Source organism: Mus caroli, unplaced genomic scaffold (assembly GCF_978045245.1).
Source record: "Mus caroli unplaced genomic scaffold, Mus_caroli_1 scaffold_16, whole genome shotgun sequence".
NCBI lineage: Eukaryota > Metazoa > Chordata > Mammalia > Rodentia > Muridae > Mus > Mus caroli.
In genome coordinates this window covers 78,160,069-78,175,920 of record NW_028227271.1, presented here as the reverse complement: position 1 = coordinate 78,175,920, position 15,852 = coordinate 78,160,069, and the positions used below count along the sequence as shown (strand labels likewise).

General features: G+C 42.8%; 1 protein-coding gene across 2 annotated transcripts in view; it reads left to right on the top strand.

Moving 5' to 3' along the window:
• The first annotated feature begins 402 nt into the window (after positions 1-402).
• Positions 403-15,852, top strand: part of Marchf11 (membrane associated ring-CH-type finger 11) — a 105,935-nt gene continuing 90,485 nt past the window's right edge. For both annotated transcript variants that reach the window (XM_021183644.3, XM_021183645.3), the window contains exons 1-2: positions 403-1,157; positions 2,331-2,486. In XM_021183644.3, the coding sequence (XP_021039303.1) occupies positions 627-1,157; positions 2,331-2,486 (687 nt within the window). In that variant the 5' untranslated portion in view covers positions 403-626. The remainder of the gene's footprint in view (positions 1,158-2,330; positions 2,487-15,852) is intronic.

The window sequence follows — 15,852 nt, the reverse complement described above, 5'->3', positions numbered from 1 at the left end:
TCCTTACTCCCACGCGGGTCTCTGCTTGGCCCACCGCGCCCCCACCCGGCGGGTTTCTCGGAATTCCCCCAGACCCACCCAGTAACGGTTTTTGGATGGCAGCTTCCGACCCCTCCCCCTTTTCCTTTCTCACTGGAGCCGCAGTACCGCGCGCTTCTGCGAGGGGCAATCCGCCCCGGAACCGACGTGAGCGGCACGGGGCGGGGTTAGTGGAAGCGGCCCAGGGATCCCCCAGTTTCAGCAGGGTCCTCTCGGCACCCCACACCTCTCTCTCACGCACGACTTGCCTACCCCCATCCCCCAGTCCAGTGCTTGTTCCCAGCCTCCTTGCCCAGCTCTGCACTCCTCCCCGCCTCCCATCCCCACCCCCGCGCGCCTGGCACGCGCAGCCGAACTCGGCGCCGCCTCCATCAGAGCCGAGCCGGCGGCTCCGCTGAACAGCCGCCTCTGCGGCCGCCGCGCCGGTCCTCCGCGTCCTCTCCTGGTCCCGCCCTCCTAGTCCCTTCGCCCCGGTTCCCCTTCCCACCCTCTTCCCTCCTCCCTCTCCAGCCTCCCTCTGCGCTCTCTGGCTGCAGTCCGCGCCCGGCCCGCCACCGGGCGGGCAGGAGGACGGCGGCGACTCCACCATGAGCGACGAGGGCAACAAACGGTCTAGCCGGGCGAACAGCCTCGAAGCTGAGCCACCTCTGCCCCCGCCGCCCCCACCCCCGCCTCCGGGAGAGTCGGCCCTGGTCCCCACCTCCCCACGCTACCGGCCGCCGCTGCCCGCGCCTCTGGAGCGCATCGTAGGGTCGGGCGAGCCGCCGGTAGAACTGGCCCCTCGGCGCAAGGGCGCGGGAGAGCCTCTACCGCCTCTGCCGCCGTCTCTGTTGCCCGGCGACCAGGAGGTGACAGCGGCGGGCGACTCCTGCGAAGGTCCTAGGCGCCTTCCGGAGGTGAAGCTCCCCGAGGCTGCGACGGGGAAAGGCAGCCCGGGGGAGCCCGAGGCCGGCGCGTGCGGGGAGGGCGAGCGGCGAGGCACCGGAGACCAGCCCGAGACACGCTCCGTGTGTAGCAGCCGCAGCAGCAGTAGTGGCGGCGGTAGCGACCAGCGCTCGGGGCACCAGCACCAGCACCATCAGCCCATTTGCAAGATCTGCTTCCAGGGCGCAGAGCAGGTAAGGCCGGAGGGACCCCAGGTCTGCAGGCGGCGAGTCCTGGACCTGGCCAGCAAGGGTAGAGCTTTCAGCACCACGGACAGCGCACGCCCCACAACTGAGCCTCCCTCTCCAGTTCTCTTTCTGAGAAGGCTGATAAAGTGTCCTGGTGACTAATATAGAAGTAAATTAACCTATACCTTTTCTCCCTACCTTATTTTTAAGTCAGGTACTTCTCGACACTATAATGGTAACATCATTAAGCGTTTCTTGTGAATTACTCAAAGGATTTTAGTTTATAAGTAGATTCGAGCCAGGTCTCTTTTCTGTTAATGTATCCAGAGAACTTAGTTTCGGAATACAAATGAGGCTGGGGATAAGTCATGCTACATCAATACCAATATGAGGTATGCAATACCAATATGCAATACCAAAAGAGGGTGGGCTTTTTTATTACAAATTTTTAATGAGAAAGGTGCTACAGTTCTTGCAAAAGGAAGTACTTGGACAGAAAGGGTATCTTAGCCAATTGATGTCCTTGATGCCTTGTTAGAAATGCAGTTTTAAAATTATAAGCATCATTAGAGTCACATACAAACTTCCACAAGAATCATCATGCAGGGGAAATGAGAATGCATCCCCCTTGCAAAGTGTGTGAAAACATTAGCTTTAATGTCTCTGAAAGTTAGGAAGTTGCATAAGAATATGCAGGCTTTCAGGAAATAGCGCCTTGAGTCAATATTTATGATGCTACATTTAGAAAAAGTAAAAGCGCAGGCTACTCTGAGCTGCTTTCTGCTATGCACTTCTCCTTTAGCAATGATTAAGAATAACTGCAGAGGAAATGCATCTGACCATCCACTTAAAAGTTATTAAAGAGATATAATAGCAGAGCCTTCCCCCAAGGGCATTGGGGTCTACATCTTGCAGACATTTTGTATGTCAGTGAAACATTTCTGTCATAACTGTAAGCACTATCTTAGAAATAGGTTTTTTTTTAAGACTTTATTGTCATTCCCATCAGAGATATAAAAATTTAATTTGGTTTTCTGGGATAGAGCTTGATGCTTGTATAGTTCCGGGTAAACAGTAGATGGAAACGAAATCAAGCTTAGGGTTTTTTAAGTAGAGGCAGAAACACAGCTATTTACAGTGGCCTGCTTCTTCTTCTTCTTTTTCTTTTTCCCACTCCAGGGTGAGTTGTTAAATCCTTGCCGATGTGATGGGTCTGTTCGGTACACACATCAGCTGTGTCTTCTAAAGTGGATCAGTGAGAGGGGCTCCTGGACCTGCGAGCTGTGCTGTTATAGATACCACGTCACAGCCATTAAAATGAAGCAACCTTGCCAGGTAGACACAATGCTCACTCTTCCAGGAATAATTTTGTTAACATGGGTACACTTGAATTTTGTTTTGGCTTAAATGGTCTCCTTAATCCTACTTAAGAATATTTAATATAAATTGCAGTAAGACCAAGATGTAGAATTTGTAGGCGGTGCTTAGAGAAAGCCATGACATTCTTTCTGAGAAACTCCAAGGGCATTTTAACCAAATGATTTCCTTTATAATTTGTTGTTTACTGATTAAATTATACTGAATTCTGTTTCTTAAGGGCTACAGTGGTAAAAATGAATCCACATGAGTCTGTTTTATTAATAAGAGATGGTATACAGCTTATTTAGCAGACTATTTTTTTTTTTTTTGCATTTTAAAACCATACCTAGCTCAATTTATGGAAAAGAGATGCAAATGAAGTGGCTGTTTACCAGTGTGGAAACTTCCAGTTGAGTCTGTCAGCTCAAGTCTAAACATTATTCCTGCTTACATTTTCTGTTCCATAAGAGTTTTTAAAAATTTTTTTCACATTAACTCTTGGTGCCATTCAGTTACATATGGGACGCAGGCATGTTCCCTGCAGCCGATCTCCATAACGCTGCTGAAGTTCTACCTAGTTTCAAATCTTTGTGTAAAATCACAGTGACACAGTATCATAAGTTTGCAGTTAATCCCCCTCCCTGCCCACCACAATAGGCTCACCCCCTCCCCCATCTCCTTAGTTTTTGGGGTGGAAATGACTCAAGTTTTTGAATAGGGTGATGGAATATCAAATACAGAATGTTAAGAAGATAGCTTAGAGGAAAGTGGGGCAATATGTAACAGAGATCTGGCAGGAGATGGAGCAGAGATGCAGCAACCATGAAAAAGGCAATGGAAAATTTGAAGAGAGAAATACAAGGGGACCCAGTGGCTCTCACTACTAGGCTTATCCAATCACTACTAGGCTTGCCCATGGCCACTAGGATTGCCCATGATCAAACTCAATTTACATTGAGGTACACAACATGCATGGCACTGTAATATTTCTGAAGGAATCCAGAATGTGAATTATTAGTGCATTGGGAATTTAAATTTCTTAATATTCAGTTGATACCTTATATGCAATTAATTCGCAACTCTGAAATTTGCATTTAAGGCGTAATTAGCAATCATGAAATGAAAAACGGAATTTTCTCCACCTCAGACTTACAAGTTAGTTGAAAAGGGGAAACTAATGTAATGAGAGGTATGGCCACACAGAAGTCAGTCACAGACCTTTTCCAGTTCAAAATGAAAAAGAGTTGGAGCCAGCCGGGCTTGGTGGCGCACACCTTTAATCCCAGCACTTGGGAGGCAGAGGCAGGCAGATTTCGGAGTTCAAGGCCATCCAGGGCTACACAGAGAAACCCTGTCTCGAAAAACCAAAAAAAAAAGAAAGAAAGAAAGAAAGAAAGAAAGAAAAGAAAAAAGAAAAAAGAAAAAAAAATAAGTTGAGCCATGTCCAAGGTCATGGCCTGGCTGACATTGTTGTATCTATGATAATCTTTTTTTTTTTTTTTTGGTTTTTCGAGACAGGGTTTCTCTGTATAGCTCTGGCTGTCCTGGAACTCACTTTGTAGACCAGGCTGGCCTCGAACTCAGAAATCCGCCTGCCTCTGCCTCCCGAGTGCTGGGATTAAAGGCGTGCGCCACCACGCCCGGCCTCTATGATAATCTTATGAACAGATTACATGAGAGGCAAGACAGGAACTTTTTCTCACCAGTAGTGAGCCAGAGAGAATGATGTAAGGAGCTACAGCAGAAAGGTATTCCAAAAACTTTGAGAGCTACTATATATTCATTCCTTTTGAACATTAATTTTGCAGTAAATAGAAATAGGCTTCTTATTAATACTGAATAGATGTAAAAGTCTAGGGCAAATAATACTATTTATAGCAATTGTAATCCTATGGCCAAAGGAATTTATGCCTTTAATTTCATCAATTTCATAAAATAATCAATAATTATTTTAACAAAAGCAATTCTCTAAACATTTTTTTCTCAAAAAATCAAAATCATCCAAGTTAATCCAATACTACTAATGTATTTAAGATTATGTATATGATCTGTGACATTATCTGATTATTACTCTGAGATGGAAGGTCATATTTAGAAACAAGGTTCATGCATGCTATGCTAGTACAATGTATCATGCTAGCCATGAAAGAACTTTGAAGACTATATCTAAAACATATAGTTCCTGGTACTTATTTTTTAAGGTGTTAGGGATTGACCCAAGTCCACACACATACACAGCAAATACTCTACCACTGAGCTGTATTCCAGATCCAAGCTTGATCCCCTTACCCAACTAAAATTGGCCACAAAACATTAAGAATGAACTCTTTGAACCTAGATGAAGAGACATAGATAGCTTCGTTCCCAGCCTGCCATTTGTGTTACGGTTGACCCACAACCTGAGCAGTGCCTCTTACTGTGAGGTCCATGGGACTCATCAGTCATCATCTCCATGTTCCTATGGCCTGATACAAAGCCACATCCTCTTGGTGTTGAACCAAACAGGAAGCCTATGCGGGGCTCTTCTTTTTCCAGTCTAGCACTCTGTTTCCTACGAATAGGGCCCTGTCATGGCTATGAGCAGACAGTTCACTGGGCTAGAACAGAATACAGACAAAAATTGAACACAGACATTTACTGGGCAGTTAGTCTGTGCCAGCCACTGTTCTAAATGCCTTCCACATAGAGATACCACTATTTAGTCTCTGTAACATACCAATAATTTGATCAATGCTGTTATCTCGACATTACACAATGTGAAACTGGAACACTGCCAGTCTCTCCTAGGGTTATATCCGGATTCTAACTCAGTCATTCTGGCTTCAGGGCCTGTGGTATTAAGTGGGAATGCTGGGAAGTTTGCTTTAGTCTTCTGCCAGCCTGTCTGGATGTCTCAGGGTCTTCTACGAGTTTTCCTATGTTGTATCTGGGGCAAGCAGGAGCTGGTGTTTTAACCCAGCTTTCTAAGAGTCTTTTGCTGCACAACAAACTTTCTAAATTCTTAGTGATTTAAGCAGCCACTATAACCTAGTGCCTCATGATAGTCTGTGTCTCGGTTGAGGTTAGTAGGAAGCTTTGTTCCCCAGAAGGGATTACCTGGAACTGTAATCCAGAGCTTTGGCCTTGCCAGCATCCTCAGTGACTTGCCTGTTTGACTTGTTCTTGGTGGTGGCTCTTTCTTGGGACTCAGTTCTCCTCCCACATCCTGCGCTTCTAGCACAACAAAATAAGGTTTGTTTCTTTTGTTTTTTGAGCATACAAGTGGGCACTATGAATTTACTAAGACTTTACCTTGGAAGTGACATGATTTCATATCTGCTTCATCCTCTTATTGAAAGAAAATTTAGTCTGACTCTGATTCAAGAGATGCAAACTGACTCTACTTCTGGAGGCTGACCTGCCTTTAAAGAAAGACCTTTTATTCCCCCCACAGTTCCCAGGAGAAAGTGTCTAGTGTGACTCACATCCCTACCCTGATCTCTCTATTTGGTCTTCCTCAGGTCCACGTGGACCAGTAGGCATTGCTGTAACTTTCCTCTCAGGGGCTATGAGCTGAAGGGGGCTATCAGTCCATGGAAGCTTGCCTTGCCCTTACTGGGTGAGGCATTCTCTCAAGCGCCTTCCAGGTTTGTGTTGTTAACAACACGTCTTTCTTATTGTTCACTGTGAGATGGGGACAGTGAGGTTCAAGGAGCAGGTAGGCAGGAAAGAGGCATGTGTGAGCAACCTGATGCGGAGTGCCTCCCTGACACATGTGAACAAAACCTGCCACAGAGGGCTTCAAACTTTAGTTTTACTTGTTTCTCTCTCATCAAGATTCAAATTCTCCCACTTCCCTCTGTTTCAGTTAGGCTCAGTGGTAGAACCCAGGAGAAAGTGAGCGGACACATTTACATCTTAATTACTGCATCATTAGTAGTAGGAGTTACAACACTCAGGGCACTTAAAATGCATTTACCTTCCTCCCTACTTGCAGTCTACTTATTAAGTGATATATTAAATGGTACATTATTAAGTGATATATTTATATATCATTAAAATATTATATCATTACATCATTATTATATTCTATATATCATTGTTAAGAGTGAAAGCTAATTCTGTCTTGAAGCCCACATTATGTCTGAGACTGAGATACCTGAGCATATAAAATGACATTTACTTCAAATTTGTTGGTGACATTGTAAACTGACAGTGCAGCATTATAGCTTTTGAATGCTGTCTGTGCTATGTAGTTTTAAGGGGTCACATTTACTATGTAATGTGCCATGTAGAACACTGTACCCTTGACATAAAACTCGGACTTCAGTGCTTCCAGATAGGAAAACATGAGAAGTCCCAACAATAATATTAATGTACATGTGAATTAACCTATATTTAAACATTTTAACCTTTATTTTCTTAGTGTGTGCATGTGTGAGTCTCTCTCTCTCTCTCTCTCTCTCTCTCTCTCTCTCGTGTGTGTGTGTGTATGTGTGTGTGTGCGCACACACACATGCACATGTGCATATGTCACCGCACTCTCATGGAGGTCAGAGGACAGACCACTTGTGGCAGTTGGATCTTTCCTTTTGGGTTATGAGTTTTGACGATCAAACTCAGGTCATCAGGCTGGGTAGCAGGTGCCTTTAGCCTCTGAAACATCTCTCTAGCAATGACATCTTTAAAAAGGAGAAGAGGATGACACCTATGCCATATCATATTTTGAGAATTAATGTCTTAAATATACATGGCATGCTTAGAATAGCTCTGTCTCCTCTTGGTCTAGCATCACTGTTACTTGTTCAACCTGCTGAGAGAACAGGGCCTGGTCCCCTCTCATAAGAGGGACCTCTTGTTCCCTTCTCTCTACTGTCAGCAAATCGCAGTTACTGTCCTTTTCTATATAGTTCTTTAAGTTTTATTTTTAACTAACTAATAGTAATTGTATAAACATTCAGGGCATTAAGAGATGTTTCAGTGCGTGGATAATTAGTATAATGATTAAAATACAGCCAGCTGATGTATTCATATCAGATATTTAACATTTTATTTTTGTGGTAGGACTATGTAAAGCATGGCATTTTAGCTCTTTGCAAACACATAGAATGTTGGTGAAACTACTCCCTGCATCCAACTGCAGTTTGGTACCCAGTGACTCCTGTCTCCCCTTTCCTACACTCCACCCCTTGCCTGTCTTCTGATAACTGCCATTCTGCTCTCTACATATAATAAACCATTATCTTGTGGACTGTGCACACAAGTGAAGTCATGTGCCATTTAGGACCTGATTCCAGGCTTATTCCGCTGAACATGATACCCCTAAGCTGCACTCACATTATGCCAAGTAATGAAGTCCTTTTTGTTCTTTTGGCTTTTTCCCCACTAAGACTAAATAGTGTTCCTTTATACATACATATCATCTTCTGTGGGCATGTAGGTTTTTTATCCTGGTGATTGTGAATTCCATAATCTGTTTTCGGTTCAACATTGTTCTTCACCTACATTTTTGCTTCTTGTTATTTATTTATTTGGCAAAACATATCCCAGTTTCCAACTGAACCCATTATCATAAATTATTAATAAATCAGAATTTTTGAAAGCACTCCTGATGTCCCTCTCTGTGAGTCTAATTTATCTCCCTCTTGAGTTGTCTTGTATTTGAAGATCTGAGATTTAGAGAATTTTTAATGTGGTTATTTCACGGGACAGAGCTACTCAAAGTTAAAGACCCATTGTGAATTTGTAGTTTGGAATGGCCGCCATTGGGTGGAGTGCCTGTGACCAGTCAGTGGGAAGTTATAGAGTCTGACTTAGAGCTTGTTGAAGGTGAATGGAGCAAGGTGGTCTGCCAGAGCATCACAAAGCAGCCTATCAACAGGTAAATCGACACGCCCCCTCAGCTCTCATCCATCCCCTGCCACCTTTACCTGGAAAAGCTCAAAAGTCCTGTCTACCTGCCTTGTCTACCTGGGCTTGCACGCTGGCCAGTTACCTTTTAAGGCATTGGGCACCTGGCCATTTTTACTCACCATCTCTGCTGCTTTTCCTTTAAATATTCATAATGTATTCTGGGCCACAGGTCTTCTCAGAGCTGTAGGAATGATGTGAAGGTCTTTCACCAAAGATCAGGGGCACAAAATTATTCTTCAGTTTTAAATCCTTGTTACTAAAATCCTGCATTTCCTCACAACAGGTACAAATTAGTATTATTTGTAATCATCCTAGACATTCTCCAGTCCAATTTCTAGACCGATTTGTAAGGCATGTCTAGATCTCATTACTTTCTTAAATGGGGTATGAAGGGGATATTTTCACCGTCATGGAACTTCACAGTATAATGCTCTAAAAGAAGCTGATGAATTATCTCTAAAACTGACTGAGATTTTGAAAATTTATTAACAAAACCTGAGAGCATACACCCCATCAGCCTGGCACAGACTTCCTCCGAAGCATCCCCAGTGGTGACTTCCACATGCCCATGTGCAGACAACCTTGTCTCACTTTGACTTGTTATGTCGCTGTTGATCTTGTTATCATTTCCAGTGGGTTCACGGTAGAGGAGGAGCTGAGGCAAAGCCTTTCACGGGCATGTCCAGTAACAAAAAAGAAAAAGATGATGTGCAAATACCATATTTCATAAGCTTAAGCTGGCATAACTTGTAGGCAACTAAAACTGCCAACATGAACAGTGAACGTCCCACAAGATAGTCTCCCTTTCTTAGATACTGATTTTGTTTCATTTATTCACTCATTCTCCAGACATGTGAATCTGCACTTCATTCATTAGCCACAATCGATGACTCTGTTGAATGACATCTGTAGATGAGCTTAGTATTCTACTGCAGTCATCATGCTTACTGTACAGCACTGTGTTCTGCTGATTCCCCAAGGTGTCCCAATATCAGATGGCTCTGAGAGATGGGTAAAAGGTAATGAGCATTTGGGGCTTCATGTATCCTGGTGCTTCTAAAACCCTGCACAGGGTGAGGCTGGGAGACAATGTGCATCATGTAGATAATACCTTCCAGAAATTTTTCCTTCACATACCTCTGCTTTTCCATATTTTGTGGTTGTTTTAAAATGTGTCTTTCCTTTGTTTTGATATTTTTTCTCCTCTTTGCTGTCTGTGCCTGTTTACCTAGCTGCCTCTAGGAGAAAAGAGCTAGAGTATAGGTGTGGGCAGATCTATCCCTCCAAACAAGTTATGGGGGAAAAGAATATTTTAAGTAACAACCACAAACATAATTCCAACCTATCTTCACTTGATAACTGGTTATTTAAATCAGAAAGCTAGAATAGAAAGTTCAGTAAGCTCTGAGGGTCATTGAGACTATTGTCCTAGCTTAGAAAGACCTGCAGATAACCATATCGATGAGTAGACATGACTGTATTCCAGAGAACCTTCACTTAACAGCATCTAACTTTGAACTTCACTCAGTCATGATGTTTCACGCAATGGTATTCCAAAAGCAGTTACAGAACTGGATCTGGCCCATTGTGTTCAACAGTAGTTCAAGCAATTGGAGCCTAATGCAGACTTGAGTGTCTTCTAGAGAACATGGGACAAAATGTATTAAGTTTTGATGTTTGCAGCCTTAAGTGGAGCTATGATTAACTTACTTCATTTAGAAGATGGTGTTGGTCTAGCTCCATAAAAGCATTGAATATTACTATTGACCACTACTAAATGTGCAAACCATTGTCCTTACCAAACAGTTTCTTAGTTTTTTTTCAGACCCCAGGGATAGTTTCTGTCTCATCAGATGGAAGGCAGGACCACAGAAGCCCTCTGTGTTGGAGCAAATCACCCTCTCATCTCAATGAGCCCTGGCATGTATGTGCAGAGTGCTAGTGGGCCCAACCCTACATAGACCCTTCCAGCATCTGCCACTCACTGGGTGTCTACAGTTCTGACATTGAATTCTTTCAGTTTTCTTAGGGTTTTTAGAGTAGGGCAGGAACAGTGATGACTGGAACAAGCTTTAGATCAAATCACCGAACACAGCACAACATTGCTTATTTGGTCAATCTGTGACCATTCGATAAATATTGGTGATATGAATGAGTGAGTGGGTGAGAGTTTTTGAAACGCTCTAGAATCATGGAAGTTCTGTTATTTCTGCTGTGAGACTCTGCCTTAAGGAATTACAGTTGTTTTCATTTCCTGAATACTGGTTTTCTGCTCGGTGGCTGCTCGTTTTTCACTTTCTTCTTAGATCTACTAGCATTGAGATTCAGAATATGCCTGGACTAATGGAGAGAGAGAGAGAGAGAGAGAGAGAGAGAGAGAGAGAGAGAGAGAGAGAGAGAGAGAGAGAGAGAGAGAGAGAGAGAGAGAGGAGAGAGAGAGGAGAGAGAGGAGAGAACAAGCTTCCAGTGAAATATATCTACTCTTTTAAAAACCTAAAATGTCATGGAAAAAGACTTAGCTGCTATTAGTAACACACGTTCTTTCTTGAGATTGTCACAGTTTGAAGGGTTTCACATAACATCTGCTTGGGGAACTTAAATAATTTGTTGGAAATTTTACTATGGCTGCAGAGGAGCCTACTGGATATAAATTTTTGCTGTGAAATCTGCCACTTGACTGACAATAAGGCTACATTATTTGATGTGTGGTTTGTATCATTATAATGTAACTTCAAAGATGATGATTTTCGGCTGGTGGGACTCCACCCCAGCACAGGGAGCTACAGCAAAGAGCGGACTCTTTCCTCCTTGCTCATTTCCTGCTGTACTTTGCCTGTGGCTTTACTGTGTTGTGACTAAAGGGATCAGAACAAAGGACACTCAGCTTCCTTCTATTCCTGGTCCTTCTATGAGTAGAAAGGATGACTCGGAGGACAAACCAGGAGTGCACTGGACCATTCAGGATCTCAGAGAAGGGCCTGATGAGCAGGTAATCACCACAATTACAAGTAAATGCACAGCCAACTCAGAGGGCTCTGCTGAGAACATCTGTATTGTGGTTTGTGCTTTCTGTATCCTTGGATATTTGACAGCCTGTCCCCTGTGAGCACAACTCATAATTCAACAGCTGTTCTATGTGATTAATGCAAATGAAGTTTGATATCAATAAAAGTGGACTGTAAATTGTTGTATGAGAGAATATGAGGGAAACCTAGAAACATAAACTACAGGCAAAGACAATACAGGGACTTATCAAAGAGACATTTCTTATTCTGTCCATCCCTTAGATTTTAACTGCTGTGCAAGATTCCATCTAATAACTTTGTTTCCATTTTTTAATCTCCTCATGTTAGTGCATTTTGATTGATGACACATGGGCACTGTATCTGTATTGGAATAATGGAACTTCTTTCCTTAATGTGCCTTTTGTCTTGCTTCTCTTTTTAGCCAGCTGATTGCGTGTAAATGGCCAAGAGCATCATTCAGGCACAGGGATAGAGAGGAAGTGGGCTCCTCAAGTGTCTGGCTGTTATTCTAGGAGCTCCTGGGCACTCCTTTGCTATATATGGCCTTGCAGTTGTGCCAAATGGCATCTTCCTCCTCAATTAGCATCATGACACGGAGCTACAAAATAGTGTAGATGAATAGAGAACTATTTCAGGATACTTACATGGGTTCTCTGTGGTTTGTTGGACCTGTTGAAAAAAGATTGTAGGAAAGAGTGGAATCTTTTATAAATATCGGGGGGCTTTATATTTTTGTGGAAAATATTTCCAAAGTTCCTGTATTAAACTCCATGTTATGTTTACAGATTTTTACATTAAGTGTACATTTAAATGGCCTATAAGCTTTTTTTTTAAATAAAGTATGCGAAAACTTGTTAGTTGAGTGCAAAAGAAGACACAGGCTCTCTTTTGTTTCATACTTGTTTTTTTCCCTTTGGTCCGTTTCCTCCTTGCTTTTCTGAGCATTATCTTACTATTACGTTTTTATTATTGGGAAAAATAACTGGGAGTTTTCCATTAATGTTCCAATCCCTTGGAGAGAAGGGCACAGTGAGGAGACATGGTAAAGTGTTCCCCAGACCAAGAACAGCCAGCCCAGACCTAGAGGTCGAATCAGATGTTGACTGTGCAGCACTTCTCCAGCCTCCTGCTGTGGTGTGTCTTTCTGTGTCTTTCATGGCAGCCTATCTAGAATAGTACAGTGGCTTCTGTGGATTTCATTTTAGATCTAGATGACTTAAGTAGTTTAAAGAAGTGAAAATAGAAATAAACAAATAAAAGGCTAGGCTAGCCAACACAACTGCAAGGAGCTTGTCCTCAATTTGTTGGGTAGCTTTAGGGTATGTGGTTCTCTAGCCATGGAGTGCAAAAGACACAGATGCTAAAAACTAAGTGATTGTCAAGGAAGAGTGTCAACTCCTCCTTCTTCTAGAACTCTCATCCTATGACCTGCTACAGTTGAGGCTGAAGGTTGTATCAGAAATGACAGAAAAGGACATTTCACAAAGATTTTTGCCAGCTTGTTTGGGACAGGATTAAGATCCATTCCAGTAAGCTGAAAGGAGAAAAAAAATACCAGCAATTTTTCAAGTGTCCTCTATGGACACTTCAACACAACAGATTATTATTAATGTGACAGAGCATGGTGATAATTTGGTAATGGGTGTGTGTGGATTCATAGTGTCAGTCTGACAGAATCTAGAATCAAGCAGGAGACAGCCTGTGGGCATGCCTGTGAGGGACTATCTAGGTTAAGTTAAACTCTGGAATGTCTATATAGCTGCAATATTGAAGCTGGAGATGCCAGGACTATGGGACCTCCTCTGAAGAAGCGACAGGCTCAGTGTAGGCGTGCCTAAGAGCTTACAGAGTGCCACAGGTAACAGCTGGAGGTGGGGAATACAGGTAATTTCATTAGTATCTCAAGATGCTAGACTTGTAGCTGTAGGATTTGTTGTTTTCCTTGCTGGGAGCTGGTCTTGCTTTTGGTCCCATCCTTGCTTTGCTCCATTCTTCCCTGTTGGAGCACAGTTGTTATCTCTGAGCCACTGTACACTGAAGGATACAATGTGGTTCAGATTGTGTAGGAACTCACTGTTATGACATTGTTTTGAGTTCATATATAAGACATGTTATTTGATCTGTTAAACAGGGTTGGAAGTGTTAAAGATGGTGGAGACTTTTGAAGTTGTACTCATTAATCACAATTTGCATTATGAGATGCCTTGAGCCCACGGAGACAAGGTGTAGAAAGTTGCAGCTTAAAAGTGATGTGTTTGGATGTCAAGTTGATAAAGAGTAGAGTTGTGATGTTGATCACTGTCCATTTAGCAGGACTTGGGGTAACAGAGACAAGCATCTGGCCATGCCTGTGACTACCTTAGATGTGAACTGTGATCCTCCACTGCATAAAATGGAGAATATAAGCTGAGTCAAAGCCATGGCCTTTTTCTGCTTTCTGGCTAATGATGCAGTGTGACCAGCTGCTTCATGGTCCTGTCACTCTGAGTTGCCTACCTGTTGTGCTTAGTGTTAACCATCAGCTTGACAAAATCTAGAATTTCCTGGGGGGGGGGGGTTGGACCTGTGAGCATGCCTATAGGTGGCTTGTCTTAAGTTAACTGATGTATGAAGATCTGTCCTAATTGTAGAAGTACTACTCAATGGTCATAGGATTCTAAATTTTATAAAGTGGAAAAAAATAAGCTGAACATTAGCTTGTATGAATTTAGCATTCTCTGCTTTTCAACCATTGATATGATACATCCAGATTGTTTGAGCTCCTGCTGCTTGGGTCTTTCTGATGGATTGCCTATATCCCTAAATAATAAACTTCCCTTTTTCATCCTAAATTGCTTTTGTCAAAGTATTTTATCACAGCTACAGGGGAAGAGACTAAGCCTGTATCATCCAACCATGAGTCAGCGTGACCCTTCCAGTTGCCTTTGTCAAGCATTTTGTCAGAGTAGCAAGATAAGCAGCTAATACACTTGTGGGCTTCGGGCCTTGGAAGGTGATTTTCCTCACACCCCAGAGGTAACCACAGAACATTCCATCATTGTTATTTTCTTTCTTTTTTTTTTTTTTTTTTTGGTGGGAGAATATTTTATTTCTTTCTTTTTTTATTACGTATTTTCCTCAATTACATTTCCAATGCTGTCCCAAAAGTCCCCCATACCCTCCCCCCACTTCCCTACCCACCCATTCCCATTTTTTTCGCCCTGGCGTTCCCCTGTACTGGGGCATATAAAGTTTGCATGTCCAATGGGCCTCTCTTTCCAGTGATGGCCGACTAGGCCATCTTTTGATACATATGCAGCTAGAGACAAGAGCTCCGGGGTACTGGTTAGTTCATAATGTTGTTCCACCTATAGGGTTGCTCTCCCTTTATCTCCTTGGGTACTTTCTCTAGCTCCTCCACTGGGAGCCCTGTGATCCATCCAATAGCTGACTGTGATCATCCACTTCTGTGTTTGCTAGGCCCCAGCATAGTCTCACAAGAGACAGCTATATCTGGGTCCTTTCAGCAAAATCTTGCTAGTGTATGCAATGGTGTCAGCGTTTGGAAGCTGATTATGTGGTGGATCCCTGGATATGGTAGTCTCTAGATGGTCCATTCTTTCGTCACAGCTCCAAACTTTGCCTCTGTAACTCCTTCCATGGGTGTTTTGTTCCCAATTCTAAGAAGGGGCACAGTGTCCACACTTTGGTCTTCATTCTTCTTGAGTTTCATGCATTTAGCAAATTGTATCTTATATCTTGGGTATCCTAAGTTTTGGGCTAATATCCACTTATCAGTGAGTACATATTGTGTGAGTTCTTTTGTGATTGTGTTACCTCACTCAGGATGATGCCCTCCAGGTCCAGAAGTGGTACATTTACACAATGGAGTACTTCTCGGCTATTAAAAAGAATGAATTTATGAAATTCCTAGGCAAATGGAAGGACCTGGAGGGCATTGTTATTTTCTATTGTGCACTGTATAATCAATTCTTCATGACTGATTATTTTTTTCATGAATTTGTGATTGTGATTAAGTGTTATTGGTCATTTATTTAATAGCAACAGCTTCACTTTAAGCCGTGTTCTAAACCCTGGAGGTACAGGTTTGTTAAAGCAAGTAGGATCTCTGACTCTAGAGCTGACAGAAATTAACCATAAGGCCTTGTTAATTATATATTGTGTTATAATTCAATGGGAAATAAATTGGGTTTAATGGCTAATTTCATGTTCAGATGTACTGGACAAATTCTTGGACATTATTCTGCGTGAGACTATAGTGCTGTGAGACTATTCCAGGAGAGACTGGCATTTGAATCTGTAGGTAGAGTAAAGCTGAAAGCCTCTCTAATCTGCTTGGGCCTGTCCTAGAAATTGGAATCCTAAGTGGAAAAAAAAATGGCTGACCTTCTCTTGGAAGGGGAGGGAATTACATGGCCTATCTA